Genomic DNA, 15,462 nt, shown 5'->3' on the forward strand with positions numbered 1-15,462 from the left:
TCTTCTTCTTCTTCTTTTTTTTTTTCCTTTTTTTTTTTTTCCATCTTCTTAATTAAAATGATGAAACTTGTGCTCTAGGGTTGCGAAGAAATTAATCAATTTATGATCTGTTTAAAACTCCTTGTGAGCAATAAAGTGCCATTGGGGAATTTAGCTTATGTCCATATATGAAGTTGTACAGGAAAGAGGAAACTGAACTGCGTGTAGTACAAAATGCCATCATACACAATGAAACTTTGAAAAAGAATTCTTTTTTCTTATCATTTTTTCAAAGAAAATTTACACATTCTCCATACTTTTCCTCATTGCATATTTTCTATGGATTAGAGAGTGCAACTAGATTAATCAAGAGCAAGTTTTTGATTCAGCTTGATTGGAAACTTTTTTTTTTCCACTTCGTTTTTTCTGTGATATTCGTGAGAGATGAGGGGGAAGGCGAGAAAGAAAAAACAAGAAATGGATGGGGTAAGAGAAGAATTTGTAGAGATTTTCCCATAATCCCAGTCCAACCTACCCGACTAAAATAATGCCCTTATTAGTATATTAAGCGAATAGTGACTCTATTTGTAAATTCAATGGAAATCACACTAAGTAGACATTCTAAATTAGGACAATCTAAAGCAATGGCAGAGCCAGGATTTGAGTTAAGAGAGGGCAAAATTTGTATATGATACATACACTTTCATGAAAGAAAATAAAAAAAGTCAAATATTATAATAGCTAAGTACAGAGGAGTTTTATCAAGGTTCATGATGGATTGTGGCTTTCCAAGCGGTGAACTTCGCTTTTCACGTTGGTATGCAAGACTGCATTTTTGAAGGGATTAATTGTTGTATATATAGGTATATACATGGATAGGTTGTAATAATGATGTTTGAGTTTGGAGAATATTGTTTTATAAAGTGAAAATTCAAATTCTGAAATTTTTTAAGTAAATTCGAACTAAATTTTTTTTGATTGGTCGAAACTTTTGCTCAATCAATTGAAATGATTAAGAAAGTAATCCTGGAGTCACTGGATAATTCGATTGCTATTCAATTCCTATTCGATCGATCAAACAGAGCATTTGATCGATCAAAAGAAACTCTCAATCGATCGAAACTCGAAAAAAAACTACATTTTCTGTAGAATTTTCTAGTGACTATTCTGAAAGTTTGAAGAGATTTCAAGCTTGTAAATGGTTTTATGAAACAGTTTGATTCTCCATACGTGCCTTTTGATGAAATATAATCCTATAGGTCATTTTCTAGAATTGCTATCTGTTAAACTCAACAACTTAGTTGTATCTTGGGGATAAATTTGTGATAACCCTTTAGTAACGATAGCATGGGGGCAAATATTGTTTAAGGAAAACGATATTGTGCCTTCAAGTTATCTATTTTCTATTTTGTCTTTGTGTTATCCTTGTTCGTCCTTTATTACTTTATGTATTATTCCCAACATTGATCAGGGCCTTTTTGCTAAAGTATAGTAGGAAAACATTAAAACTTATGTGTAAGGCATGCTAGTGGAGGACTTGTGGTTACTTATTTGTTCACTTAGAAGGTAGAGTTATGCTTTATTCAAGACTAAAGAAATAGAGTGGAGTTTTAGTTGGCTAAATTATCTTTAAGTGTGATTGAGTAGAGCTTTTGGTTAAATGAAATTCCTCACATGATAAGGAAGATCTTTGATCTAGATTACTATTTCTATCAAAAGAAAAAAATAGGTTGGGGTTTTTAATAAGTACTAGCTATGAAACTAATGGTCTTTTTTGGACAGGCTGGGGGGCAGCCGCCCCCCTTGAGACACTCCCCCCCCCCCCCCCCCCCCCCTCCCGGGCACCCAGCTCTACCCCTGATCTGATGCTTAATAAATTGGCTGACTTTAACTATTAAGCTCCTCTAGGCTTCTTTATTTGACAAGTACAAGCTCATCAAGGCTTATACATCGACCAAATTAAGCCCAAGCTTGAGTTTTGAGTTAATTTCTAACAAGCCAAGCCTGAGTGATTCCATGCTCAATTTGATAAGAATTTGCTAAAGTCCTTAGGAAACCCACTACAAAGAAACAATACAGACAAGAAGAATGTCTTGATTGCTTTTTTTTGACTCGTAAAATTAAAGATTTCGGGAAATATATGGGCATTTTAGTAATTCTCATGAGTGGGAAATATAAGATTTTCACCATCTAAGAAGGTAATCACATTACAATAATTAATGGTAATGTGAATCTTTTAGTAATTTTACATTACTATAAAATTGTGTACAAATAAACGAACCAAACATTATAATTCCATTTTTCCATAATGTTTTCCTTGTTATTGCAAACTAAACACCACCTTTCTGTCTTCGTCCTTTCCATCTTGAGATGACTACAAATCAGATGATACACCACTGCATATGGTTAAGGTTTATAGGGTTGTATTAGAAGGTTTTATCTTACAAAATAGAAAAGATGTCCCTATACCCTATGCGTTGAATATAAAGGCTCACTGCATTGAATGGATTTTTCTGCTATGTTGATCTTTCTTTAGGGTTCTTGTTGTCATGCAGTTGTATGCTACATTCCTTATGATATAGTTTTCGCACTGTGAGATAATTATCCCACTTGTGATTATAAATTGCACAATATTCACCCATCCTACCATAGTGAAATCTGATCCTAGCTATTTCACCAATATAAATGTCTAAAAATTCGGAAATCCTCATCCATTTTCCCAGATCACAGAACCCTCTTCCCAGAAGACTGAGAATATGCAGCAAGAACACTACTCTAGGCTTTGTTCTTTACACAAAACAGTATGATCACATTGACAAACTAAAGCATCAATATTGATAACATATAAAGAACTGAATTTAGTCTGCCACCCCTTGAAAACAATACGACTCATTTACAAACATAACTCAATGATATCTGAAACTAATGATATCACAACCATGATTCAATCATCAATGACATCAACAAATTGAACTTACTGGTAAAAGTTCAACAGAGTTCAATGTAGTCATCATCCTTCCACAGAATTTTTATCTGATTTCTTGCAGCCACGGCCCCACATTCACCTCTTCGACAGAAAACAAGGATATCATTTTCTTTTCAGTTTTTTTGGTTTCTTGTATTCTCTCCATTTGTCTTTGAATTGACTTACACCTTCAAGGAAATAGGGGAAAGAATCATAAAATTTATAGACCGCCAGATGTGCATGTCACAGAGAAATTCAAAAGAAAATTTTCTTAAAACGCAAGCGCCGACGCGCCGTGCGCACATTGTTGGGTTATAGAGTAATTCTTTGACATGACAAATGCATCTTCTTGTAAGGCAACTTGTACAAACAACTTCAGGTTACAAATGCTACCTTCAATAAACTAGAATAACCCGCAACATCGTAAGCATGAATGGAAAACTTTTTTCTACAAAATCAAGTAGGAAAACCATAATCATATAATTTCAACATGTTGAAATATTCATGTGTGAGTAGTAAGTTTAGTTAAATAGTGAAGTCCCGCATTGAATTTCAATGAAAAGAGTAAGTGGTAAAGAGAACACATAATTGAACTCAAACTCGTAAGTTTAAACTTTTGGGTTAAGTAGTTTCCCTATATGTTATATTAACTTTTCAATTCGAGTCTTTCTAATCCTAAGGTATTCACTCCCCAATAATTGGTATATTAATTAGAAAATGTCTTCCCTTCAAAGGGAATACTAATTAAAGTGCTACAAGTGACTTGGTAGAAGGCCCCCATGGGAAGGAAGAGATTTATTGGAATATTCACATAGTCAAAATGTTGGAAAAGAACTCAAATTTGTACTACTAACATCCCTATACTTAGATTCAGTGTGTCTTGGCTAAATAACTATTCATATGAAGAAAAAAAAAAACCATTTCAACCAATCTTAGGACAAGTATCTAACACTTTCTTATAAAATTTCCTAAAATTCAAAATTTTGAAAAAGAACATATTCTCAGAGTTCATTTCTCATTTGAATTAAGAAACTACCAACAAATAAATTGGATACAACCAAATCACAGAGAAAAAAATCCAGTGAAAAAAAAATGATACACTGAAATGGCAAATTTCAAAGCAAAAGACCTGTTCCTCGATCTTTCTAATAGGTACTCCTTAAACATTCATTCCCTAAACTAAAAAGCTATTACAAATTCGGAGAGTAATGCAATTGTCTCCAAACATTTGAGTTGGACTCTTACCCTAAATTTTAGAGACAAAAAGCATTGTTATCAGCCCCCCATATGCATGGAAAGTTGTCTAACACTCTGACAATTAAGGCAAGTGGGCTTGTTGAGTCTTTATGTCACAAAATATTCTATCTATTATATATAATTGAATTAAAATTTTTATTTTGTCACGGTTTGATCACGATTAAACCTAGTCCGACCTAAAAAATCATGAATTTTTTTTTAAACAGTTACGTGTTTCAAAAATAGGACAAATAATATAATTTATCCTTTTCCCCCTCTCAATTACACCTCGTTAAATGCATCTAAACCCTAATGCAAAAAATAGAAAACAATCCCATTGTCCACCCAATGTCAGGGATTAAATTTGAATGAAACAAATCTCTAATTACAGGTCAAAGTACAATCAGACAAGCTCAAAATATTTTAAATTGCAAAAAAAGAAAAGAAAAGAAAAGAATAAATAATAAATAAAAAGAAGAAGAAGAATGAGGAAGGGGAACCTGGTCATAAGGGTCATCTTGGTCTTTGAGAAGATCAAAGGGATTGATTGAGGAAGGAGTGCCGGAATTGGGAGACTCAAATTGATTGTCATTGATTGGTTCAGGTTACCTACAGTTCCTGTTGAGTATTACATTAGCTTTTGTATAGATAAATAAATTTTAAGATACAGTGATGAATGAGAGATGGGACAGAGAAGAGAATACCTAAAATTAAAACACATCAAGAAGCATGCTTCTTTTCTTCTTCTATTTTGGGCTCGGCTTTTTCTCAAACACCTTTTACACAAAAAGATCTATGCACAACATTTCCCCCGATCAAAAGCCCTTCAACACCACAAAGTTCATAAAACAAAATTATAATAAAAAATTAAAACTAAGCAACATTTCTTCTTCTTTTCTTTTGGTTTCTTTTTTCAATCATTTATTTGTGAGTTCAAACAGCTCTAAGAAAACGATATTTACAAATTTTTTTAGATAAGAGTAAATAAATGATAATCTGAACAACAAACAAAATAAAAAGTAAATCCAAGAAGTCAAACACAAACAGAAAGTAAAAGAAAAAAAAAAGATTTCTTTAAAGCAAAAAAATTTCAAAACAAAACAAAAAGTTTAAAACTAAAATTCATAAGTGGTTTATGAACAAATAGTTGAAACTAATTACTCAGTGAAAACTACAAATGAATTAATCATCCAAAGCTCTTACTACATGCATGAACACAAGGATTCAAAAAAAAATTTTATCACATCAAGAAGCAACATCTCTTCTATCACTGCAACTCAAACATTTAAAAAGATTAGTTAAGGCTCTTACCTCTTACACAAGAAAATTTGTTGAATGAAGATATCAACTTTGCTCTCTTTTAGAGTTTCTTGAAAGCATAGACGTTCAGAAGCAAATATCTCAAAATTTTCACGTCCATGAGTCCATATATCTTTCCGCATTAGTCTTAGTATAAGATTCAGGATTTGCTCGAGGTAGCAGAAATCTAGCTATAGCTTTTGCTCCTTCCACTGCAACATTTTTTTTTTTTTTTTGCTTTTCTTCTTCTTCCTCTTCTTTTTTTTTATTTTTTTTTATTTTAATAATCAAGAAACTTGATTGAAAACAAGCTGGAAACCCAGCAACAATGTACAAACAACAAACAAACAAGACTCCTAAAAAGGCAATCCAACAGCAACAAATACCAGTCTACCACAAATACAGCAGCTACTATAACCTACATATACTAGAGCAGGACTACAACAACAAAGAAAAAATTTATTCCACCCCTAAAACAACTATCTGAAGATTCTCCAATTACGTGAGACATCTAGTCACTAGGCACTGAGTCTGACCAGTAACTTCTTAAACCCGTACTATCAAGGTTGAGATTTGGAAAATTAAAAATTCCTTGGGGGTCCTTATTCCATACATATTTCAATTTGGGTACGCGATCCAAACGCAATTCTTTCAACGGAATGACAGTTGCATCATGCGTTTCTTTAGCATCTTGCTCCTGCAGTTGAAATACTTCTTGTAGTGAACCACAATCAGTTATGGTGACATTCTCTAGGCTCCGAAATCTTGTCAGCACATCGGATTGAAAGATGTTCATAAGATTTTCACAAAATTCAACTTTCATTGTCTGAAGCTTGCAAAAGGAATATGGGGGGACTTGGTTGTCCCATATGATTTTCAAGTCATCCACGTAGGATATTTCCAAATCTTCCAAATTAGGGAATGCAACCTGCAGGGTTCATCCCATGTGTTAATGAAACACCTAATAATAATAACTCACATAATGGAAGATAAAGTGTTAGAATATTCGTGAGTGAGTGCAATGGTTGGTTAAGTGGTCAACTCTTACATTGATTAATAAGCACAAGAAACTAAATCAGGAGGAAAATTGAAAAATATCTACCTCTTCACTGAAGAGAGGGTGTATAGCAACAGTACGAGGGATTTCCTCTGTATTCATTTCCTTGATTTCTTTGCAGACAGTCATCACTGTGTCTGAATTGGAAGGTTTGGATATGAATGTCTTCAATTTAGGGCAATGTTCTATGATCAGTGACCTCATGGATTTAAATTCAATATTACCTCCAACGCAGAATCTTTTCAGAATTGGTAGATCATTTAGTTTCAGGACTTCCAGTCGAGGGAACATCAACTTAGGAATTATTTCTTCTTCTTCTTCTTCTTCTTCTTCATCTCCTAAATCTTCTATGAATAGTATCTCTTCCATAGCCTTGCAATTCACTATGTGAAGATACTTGACCTGCACCATAGATCTTGCTATGGAGGATGACAGTAGATATTTGAAACTATCAGAGCCCCACACGCCCAAAAACAACAAATTTTGAAACCTTATGGATGTTTGCATGTTTTTTATTTTGCAGAAGGACCTTGCCCAATGTTGGTTTTGCTGTTTCTCTTCCAAGTCTATTAAGGACTGTTCCAAACTTTCCAAGTTGGCGAACACAATCTGCAGCAATAATAAATTCTTTTTCAACTCTGACAAACTCAAATCCTCATAAACATATGTACAAGTTAAATATGCTAAAAGATTTTTAATTTTAGCATTTAAAAAAACTCAAAAATAAGAGAAGGGGGAAAGTTTAAAAAATATCTACGCTTTCATTGATGTGTGATTGCGAAGTTGTATGACGATTGTCCTCTGAATTTATTTTCATGAGTCCTTTACTAACCTCCATGTTTGAACTGGCATGTTTAAATGCACATGTCTTCAATTTAGGGCAATTCTTTATGCGACATCTCTTCAATGATGGAAATTCCACATTACTGTCAATACAGAATCTTTTAACTATTGGAAGATCTTCTAAGACGAAGAATTCTAGTCGAGGAAACAACGCATCTGAAAGTATTTCTTCTTCATCTATGTGTAGAATCTCTTCCATAACCTTGCATTCAATTATGTGAAGATGTTTGACATTCATCATAAATCTCGCTGTATATAATTGCTATTTCATTTGAGGAAATCACCAAATTACCTTACAGTCCTTGATGTAAAGAGATATGAGCTGAACCATAAATCTCACTGTAGAGGAAGACAGCAGGTATTTTAAATTGCCAGAGCCTTTCACGATCAAGTTACACAAATTGTGAAATCTTGAGTCTGTTTGTATGTTTGTTAATTTGAAAGAGGAGCTTGGCCGATGTTGGTTGTGAAGTAGTATCTCTTCAGAGTGTATAGAGGACAGTGCCAACGTTTCCAAGTTGGGGAACACAACCTGCAACAACAATTAATTATCTACTTCAGCAAACTTGTTAAAAGAAATGAAGAAAACGGTGTCGTATTTGCCTAATACAACAAGGCCCAGACCTCAAACGGTGATGAAGTCCAGACTCAAAACGATGTCATAAAAACTTGGGAGTACTTAAATAGGTGTGATTCCAATTTTGAATTCCTATAATCATCGAGTAACAATCGCCTAAAATTGGAACCAACCTTGTATACCCGATATCTAATTCACCGAATCGTCCAAGCTTGTATACCCGATATGCCAATGGTTGAACCAACCTGATTTACCCCTCCTTGTTTAATCAAACACCAGCTTTGGAATCACATCTATTTACACGTCAAACTCATTCAAACACCTTTAGAAATCTGCCACCATCCACCAAGCCTACATCATAAAACCGAAACTCACACCTCAACTCTCAATGGAGATTGGAGACCGAGGGAGGGAAAATCAAAATCAAAGAAAAGGGAGAACAAAAGAAGGGGGTTCGGTCATAAGGGTGCGAGAGAGATAGATCTCTTGCCCAACTCTAATCTTTCTTGCTCTATGATTGTCTTTCCCCCCCTCTTTTCATAGATACAATACACAGTGATTGTAAAGTTGTTAGATCTAGAATGGCACAGATCTAGAAGTTCTGGGTTGGGTTTTGAAAATATACTATAGGGTGAGATTGCTTAGTGGTTGCAAGGTCCTCAATAGCGTGATTTGGCCTTAGGATCACTGGTTATGGGCAATTTTTGTCTTCTATTTGGAGGGTATCAAAACTCAAGACCCACGGTGAAAATAGGATGGTCTGTGCATGCTTCTAAAACCAGATTAGAGAACAAACCCAAACGGCCAAAATAGAAAATTAACAATAATTTATAAACAATATAATTAGTAGTTACTGTTACTAAACTATATTTTTTACTAGTATCTCGAGTCTAAGAGTCGATTTTGGGCTTATAAATCAAGTCTTTGAAGGTCGATTTTCATGGTCTGACCATGTCTGATGTGGCATTTTTTCCACGTGGCGTCCACCTGAAAATCAAGTCTCTAAGACTCGATTTATAACCCTTTACATCCCTTGTATAATGTTTTAAGCCCACCATTTACATCTTCTCATAAAAAAAAAAATCAGAAACAGATCGGCGTGGGTGGACCAAATAGACGACCTTCTTCGTCTTCCTTTGCCTTTGCTTATTCCACTTCAAGCTTCTCGTCCACCATTTACATCTTCTCATCAGAGAAGAAAGAGAGAGAAAAAAAACCCAAAAACAGATCGGCGTGAGTAGACCAGATTGACAACCTTCTTTGTCTTCCTCTGCCTTCGCTTATTCCACTTCAAGCTTCTTGTCCAGATCGACGACCTTCTTCAACAACCACCATTGCTCCGCCTCTCTGCCACGCGTCAACATGTACAGAGCCTCACATCCGACGTCTCCTTCGGTGCGATTCTCCATCGACCACCACCGCTCGATGGACAGCAAAACGGCACCATGATCGGCGATGGCGAGAATTCTAGGTTCATGGGTTTTGGATTGCTGATTTTGTGGGTTCATGGGTTTTTTTTTTTTTTGCTGGTGTTTTTGGTTCTTCTTCGCATAGGTTTTTTGGTGTTTGATTTTTTTTTTTTGTGGGTTTGGTTGTGACTGTGGGTTGTTGAAATGGCGGTTTGGTGGCTGTGTTGGTGGTGGTTCAGTAGCTGTGGTTGTGGTTGTCGTGGGCTGTGTTGGGTTTGGTTGTAATAGTGGGTTATGGTTGTGGCTGTGTTGGTGGTGGTTTTTTTTTTTTTTTTTTTTTCCTGTGGGCTGGGGTTGCTGTATGGAGTTTGTTGCTGGTAGAGTGGTGGTGGAGGTGGATGTGGATAGTTGAAAGTTTGTTGTGGGTGATATTATTATTTTTTTTTTTGGGTATTTCTGCCTTTCTAGGAATGGCTTGTACGAGGACTTAGACTAAAGTTTTTTTGGCTTATAAATCGAGTGTTAGAGACTCGATTTCCTAGTAAGCACCATGTGGAAAAAATGTCACATCAAACGTGGTCAGACCATGAAAATCGACCCTCAAAGACTCGATTTATAGGTGTACGGGACTCACCCCCCGTCAAGCCCAATCGCCCTAAGGCCCATGAAGACTAACTCTTATAAGAACCCCGCGCTAATCACACATGGTAACGCATGTGCCGTCCGAGAGGTTTGAGCTCAGAGTGCTCAAAGCAGTCTGTGGCGTGCTCCTGCCGAGCACAAAACTTACATGCAGGGCTGGTCCCAATGCCACTATCAGTTTCTCCTTCCCATCACCAAACATCCACTTAGGTGAAACGGTATTGGACCTCCCTTCCATTGCCTAGGGAACGCCCCTGCCAAGCATCAAACCCAGCGGTGGAGCCAGTTCCAATGTTACTCTCATTTACTCCCACTCCTAACTAAACCCCCACTTATGAGTAATAGTATTAGACCCCTCCTTCCACCCACCAGGTGGATAATCATGACCGTTCCACTAAGTTTGGCTATAAATAGGCAAGGAAGATTCAGTTGAAGAGGTTGGCAACCAGGTGGATAATCATGACCGTTCCACTAAGTTTGGCTATAAATAGGTCAGACCATGAAAATCGACCCTCAAAGACTCGATTTATAGGTGTACGGGACTCACCCCCCGTCAAGCCCAATCGCCCTAAGGCCCATGAAGACTAACTCTTATAAGAACCCCGCGCTAATCACACATGGTAACGCATGTGCCGTCCGAGAGGTTTGAGCTCAGAGTGCTCAAAGCAGTCTGTGGCGTGCTCCTGCCGAGCACAAAACTTACATGCAGGGCTGGTCCCAATGCCACTATCAGTTTCTCCTTCCCATCACCAAACATCCACTTAGGTGAAACGGTATTGGACCTCCCTTCCATTGCCTAGGGAACGCCCCTGCCGAGCATCAAACCCAGCGGTGGAGCCAGTTCCAATGTTACTCTCATTTACTCCCACTCCTAACTAAACCCCCACTTATGAGTAATAGTATTAGACCCCTCCTTCCACCCACCAGGTGGATAATCATGACCGTTCCACTAAGTTTGGCTATAAATAGGCAAGGAAGATTCAGTTGAAGAGGTTGGCAATTCCAGAGTGAAAAGACTAGAGAAAGTAATACTAAAGCCCCCCTAAGGAAGAGAGGGGAGTGTTAGTGAGAAAAGAGGGGAGACTAAGGAAACGGGGCAGCCGAGCATAGCACCACCTGTGGTAGGAAATCCATAAGCCCACTATAAAAATAGATTGTGAGCCCAAACTCCTTTTAGGCCCAATAGCCTTATTTTGGAACGCACAATTGGCGCTGTCTGTGGAAATCTCCTACGTAACTGTGGTGCTATCTTGGCACGCTCGCAAGAATGTCTAGAGGTGCACAGGGAAGTCATGCAAAGAGCGGCATTAGAGGGCCGTCACGAGGGTCTACATGGCGAGAAAGGAGGCAAAAAAGGCAGGAGGACAAAAGGCATGAGGAGGTAGAAGAATCCGGGCCTGGAGAAGGGTCGTACCAAACCTTCCGAACAATGTCTGACGCCTCGGGCCGTAGCTGCCTTGACAGAAGAGACCACGAGCTTGAGCAGAAGGATCAAGAGCTCGAACGCCTACTCAGGACGGTCAGGGATTTGGAGTTGCAAGCACGGGGTCGACGCTGGAGAAAGGACCAGGAAGAACGAAGGGAAAGGTCAGTTAGTGTGGGGAATCGCCGTGAGGCAAGATCTCATCAATCCGAGTCTCGTGGGCACTGCGACCGTTCGCGAGAGTATGCGGACCATGAATCGACTTCCCCCAACGCGGAGCAACCACGCAATGCGGCCATGGATACCATGAGCCGAGCATTGCGTCAAGCTGCCTGGTCTCCGTTTTCTAGAGATATCGAGAGTGCACCTATGCCAAGCCAGTTCGCACGCCCACCGTTCAATTCCTACACTAGGAAGACAGACCCGGTGGAACATGTAAGTCACTATATTCAGATGATGTCCTTACACTCCCATAACGATGCATTGATGTGTAAGGTTTTCCCCTCGAGCCTTGGCCCCACTGCTTGGGGGTGGTTCAACGGGTTGAAGAAGGGTTCGATCCATAGTTTTTCGAAACTGATCCAGGAGTTTGGAGTGCGGTTCATGACTTGCAGCCGGGTGCTGCAGCCCGTGGATGCGTTGCTATCAATGAAGATGGGGGCTGGAGAGACCCTTTGTAACTATGCCAGTCGGTACTGGGAGTTGTATAATGAGATCGGCGGGGGTAATGAAAAGATCGCGGTGAACACCTTTCGGATGGGCTTACCTGAAGAATCCGGGCTGAGAGAATTGTTGACCCTAAAGCCTCCCGAGGATATGAGGCAGTTGATGAGGCGTATCGAAGAGTACAAGCGCTTAAAAGATGATTGGCTGCAGTCCAAAGGGAAGGAGCTGATATTCAGTTATCCTCGGAACAACGGCTTCAACCCCAAACACAGGAAGGATTTGAGAATTCAAGAGCTCGGCTCGGCAGTTGGAGGAGTCAACGCGACGTTTAAGGAGCCCGTACACTACATCATTGATAGGATAAAAAATGAGCCGTATTTTAAGCGGTCGAACAAGATGGCGGGCGACCCGTCAAGGAGAAACCAGAATTTGTATTGCACCTATCACAGAGATAAAGGGCACACCACCGAGCAGTGTAGGGTGTTGAAAGATCACCTGGAACAGTTGGTGAAGGCGGGGCATTTGAAAGAGTTTCTGGTGAAGGCAGGGAATCAAGAGACCTTGCAAGCAGATCGGCAGCGTCGACGACGACCTCGACGACGGCAATTAGAGTACCCACAGCAAAAAGGGTGTTGACCGTGGTGTCAACGGAAGGAAGCGCGAGCGAACAATCCCCGGGGAAGAAGCCGAGGTATAGTAGACAACCCATAGCGTTTGACGACGACGACCTGGAAGGTACTACTCAGCCCCACCACGATGCTTTAATAGTCACGGCCCGAATAAGGGGTTTTATAGTGAAGAGAATAATGATAGATTAAGGGAATGGCGCAGACGTAATGTACCCGGACCTATACAGGGGGCTCGGGCTGAAAAAGGGGGACTTGTCCAAGTATAATACACCTTTAATGGGATTCGATGGGCATATGGTGACTCCAGAAGGGCAGATTTCGTTCCCAGTTATCATGGGGGGCAGGAAGGTAATGGTGACATTCATAGTGGTTGCCTCTTTCTTGCTGTACACGGTAATATTCAGAAGGCCATGGATACATGACATGGGGGCTGTACCGTCTACCTTGCACGTGAAAGTCAAGTTCCGAACTGACGAAGGGATTATAGTAATAAGGGGTGATCAGCAAGCGGCTAGACAATGTTTGGTAGCCGCGGCAAACAAACAAATGGAGCAGAAGGAATCAGCCGAGGAGGCGCCCTATAGTAATTACAGTATCCCCAGGTGAAGGGGACCAACGCTGCCGAGGATTTGGTGAGCGTAAAGATCTTACCGGGAAGTGAAAGGAGTTTTCAGATAGGGGCAGGCTTGAGTGATGGGGAAAGGGTGCAGCTACTGCTGTTCCTCATACAAAACGTGGATGTGTTTGCATGGAATCCATATGAGGTGCCCGGTGTCGACCCCGAGTTCATAGTTCACAAGCTAAATGTGGATCTACTATGCCCTCCTAAGAAACAGAGATCAAGAAGATCAGCTAAGGAGCATGTGGAAGCCGTCAGACAGGAAGTTAGGAAGCTGAGAGAGACGGGAGCCATAAGGGAAACATTCTTTTCGAAATGGCTCGTAAACACGATGGTCGTGAGAAAGAAGAGTGGTAAGTGGAGAGCTTGTGTTGATTTTACCAATCTGAACTGAGCATGTCCGAAGGATCTGTTTCCAATGCCGAAAATCGACCAGTTGGTGGACGCTACGTGCGGGCACCCAAGAATGAGTTTCCTTGATGCCTTCCAAGGCTATCACCAGATTGCCCTAGCTGCTGAGGATCAGGAGAAGACGGCATTCTTAATGCCCGATGCTAACTACCACTATACCGTGATGCCGTTCGGTTTGAAGAACGCGGGAGCCACTTATCAACGAATGATGACGAGGATGTTTAGGGATAAGATTGGACGGACCGTTGAAGTGTACATTGACGACATGGTGATAAAAAGTAAGCTAGAAGGACAACACCTTGGCGACCTGAAATAAGTGTTCGAGATACTCCGACGACACCGGCTGTGCCTCAACGCCGATAAATGTGCATTCGGGATTGGATCTGGCAAGTTCCTGGGGTATTTGATTACTAAACTAGGGATCGAAGTCAGCCCCGATCAAATTGAAGCTGTGAAACATCTCAAACCGCCGAGCAATTCGAAAGAGGTTCAAAAGTTGACTGGTATGCTGGCTGCTCTTAACCGATTTATTTCCAAGTTCGTTGATCGGTGCCAGCCCTTTTACCAACTTCTGAAGAAGTGGAAGGGGTTCTAGTGGGATGAGGAGTGTGACAGAGCCTTCCAAGATCTAAAGGATTACCTTGGGAAGGCACTGACGTTGTCAGCCCCAGAATCAGGAGAAGACTTGTATATGTACCTCTCAGTATCCGAGCATGCAGCGAGCGCCGTACTACTGAGGGATAGCGGTGTACAGCTCCCGGTTTATTACATCAGCAAGACGTTAGTCAATGCGGAGACCAGGTACTTAACACTGGAAAAACCGGTGCTGGCACTCGTGCATTCCACCCGAAAATTACCCCATTATTTTCAGGCCCACACAGTCCACGTCTTGACCGAGTACCCGCTCCAGTCATTGTTGAAGAGATCTGACTTTACAGGGAGGATAGCCAAGTGGGGGACTCGGCTGGGCTCTTTCGACATCAGATACAAGCCAAGGAACTCAATGAAGGGATAGGTACTTGCGGACTTTATTGCCGAGTTCTCGCCGAGAGGTACAGATATAACCTGTGTAGTAGAAGTCAAGCCATGGAAGGTATTTATGGACGGAGCGTCCAATGCGGCTGCAGCGGGGCAAGGATCGTGGTCATCACCTCGGAAGATTTGAAGCTAGAACACTCATTCAGATTGGGCTTCAAGGCTTCTAATAATGAGGCATAATACGAGGCTCTGCTGGTTGGACTAAGGGTTGTCATAGATCTGGGGGCAAAGGAGGTGGAAGTGTACTCGGACTCCCTTCTAGTAGTAAGTCAAGTCCAAGGGAACTTCAAGGCCAAAGATCCCTGGATGATAGAATATCTACGACTAGCAAAGTAGATGATGGGTAACTTTGTGATAGCCAAGATCGAGCAGATAGCCCGGGGACAGAACCGGCACGCCGATTCTTTGGCAACTCTTGCATCGTCAATAGCTGACGAGGTACCTCGGCTGATTAGGATGGAGTTGGTGCCCAAGCCAAGTATTACAGCCAGGGCATTGATTCTATAGGTCACTGAAACCGAGAAGTGCTAAATGGATCCAATCATCGACTTTCTTGCAGAAGATTGAGCCCCGAAAGATGAGAAAGAGGCAGCCAGAGTACAGCGAACTTCCACTCGGTACTGCTTATCTGCCGATCGACAGCTATATCGCAGATCATTTGAAGGGCCA

At 40.3% G+C, this 15,462-nt stretch overlaps 1 protein-coding gene across 3 annotated transcripts in view; it reads right to left on the reverse strand.

Moving 5' to 3' along the window:
* Positions 1-2,349: 2,349 nt before the first annotated feature.
* The window catches only part of LOC142628115 (putative disease resistance protein At4g27220), a 62,689-nt gene continuing 49,576 nt past the window's right edge, over positions 2,350-15,462 (reverse strand). Inside the window, exons 5-11 of one of the 3 annotated variants that reach the window (XM_075802112.1) lie at positions 7,672-7,911; positions 7,369-7,581; positions 6,582-7,145; positions 5,492-6,407; positions 4,885-5,004; positions 4,681-4,798; positions 2,350-3,132 (exon numbers count right to left, since the gene is read on the reverse strand). In XM_075802112.1, coding sequence (XP_075658227.1) covers positions 5,991-6,407; positions 6,582-7,145; positions 7,369-7,581; positions 7,672-7,911 — 1,434 coding nt within the window. In that variant the 3' untranslated portion in view covers positions 2,350-3,132; positions 4,681-4,798; positions 4,885-5,004; positions 5,492-5,990. Of the gene's footprint in view, positions 3,133-4,680; positions 4,799-4,884; positions 5,005-5,491; positions 6,408-6,581; positions 7,146-7,293; positions 7,582-7,671; positions 7,912-15,462 lie in introns of all 3 variants that reach the window. The other 2 variants (XM_075802111.1, XM_075802110.1) reach the window with 2 other exon arrangements.

This window comes from Castanea sativa, chromosome 3, assembly GCF_040712315.1.
Source record: "Castanea sativa cultivar Marrone di Chiusa Pesio chromosome 3, ASM4071231v1".
Taxonomy (NCBI): Eukaryota; Viridiplantae; Streptophyta; class Magnoliopsida; order Fagales; family Fagaceae; genus Castanea; species Castanea sativa.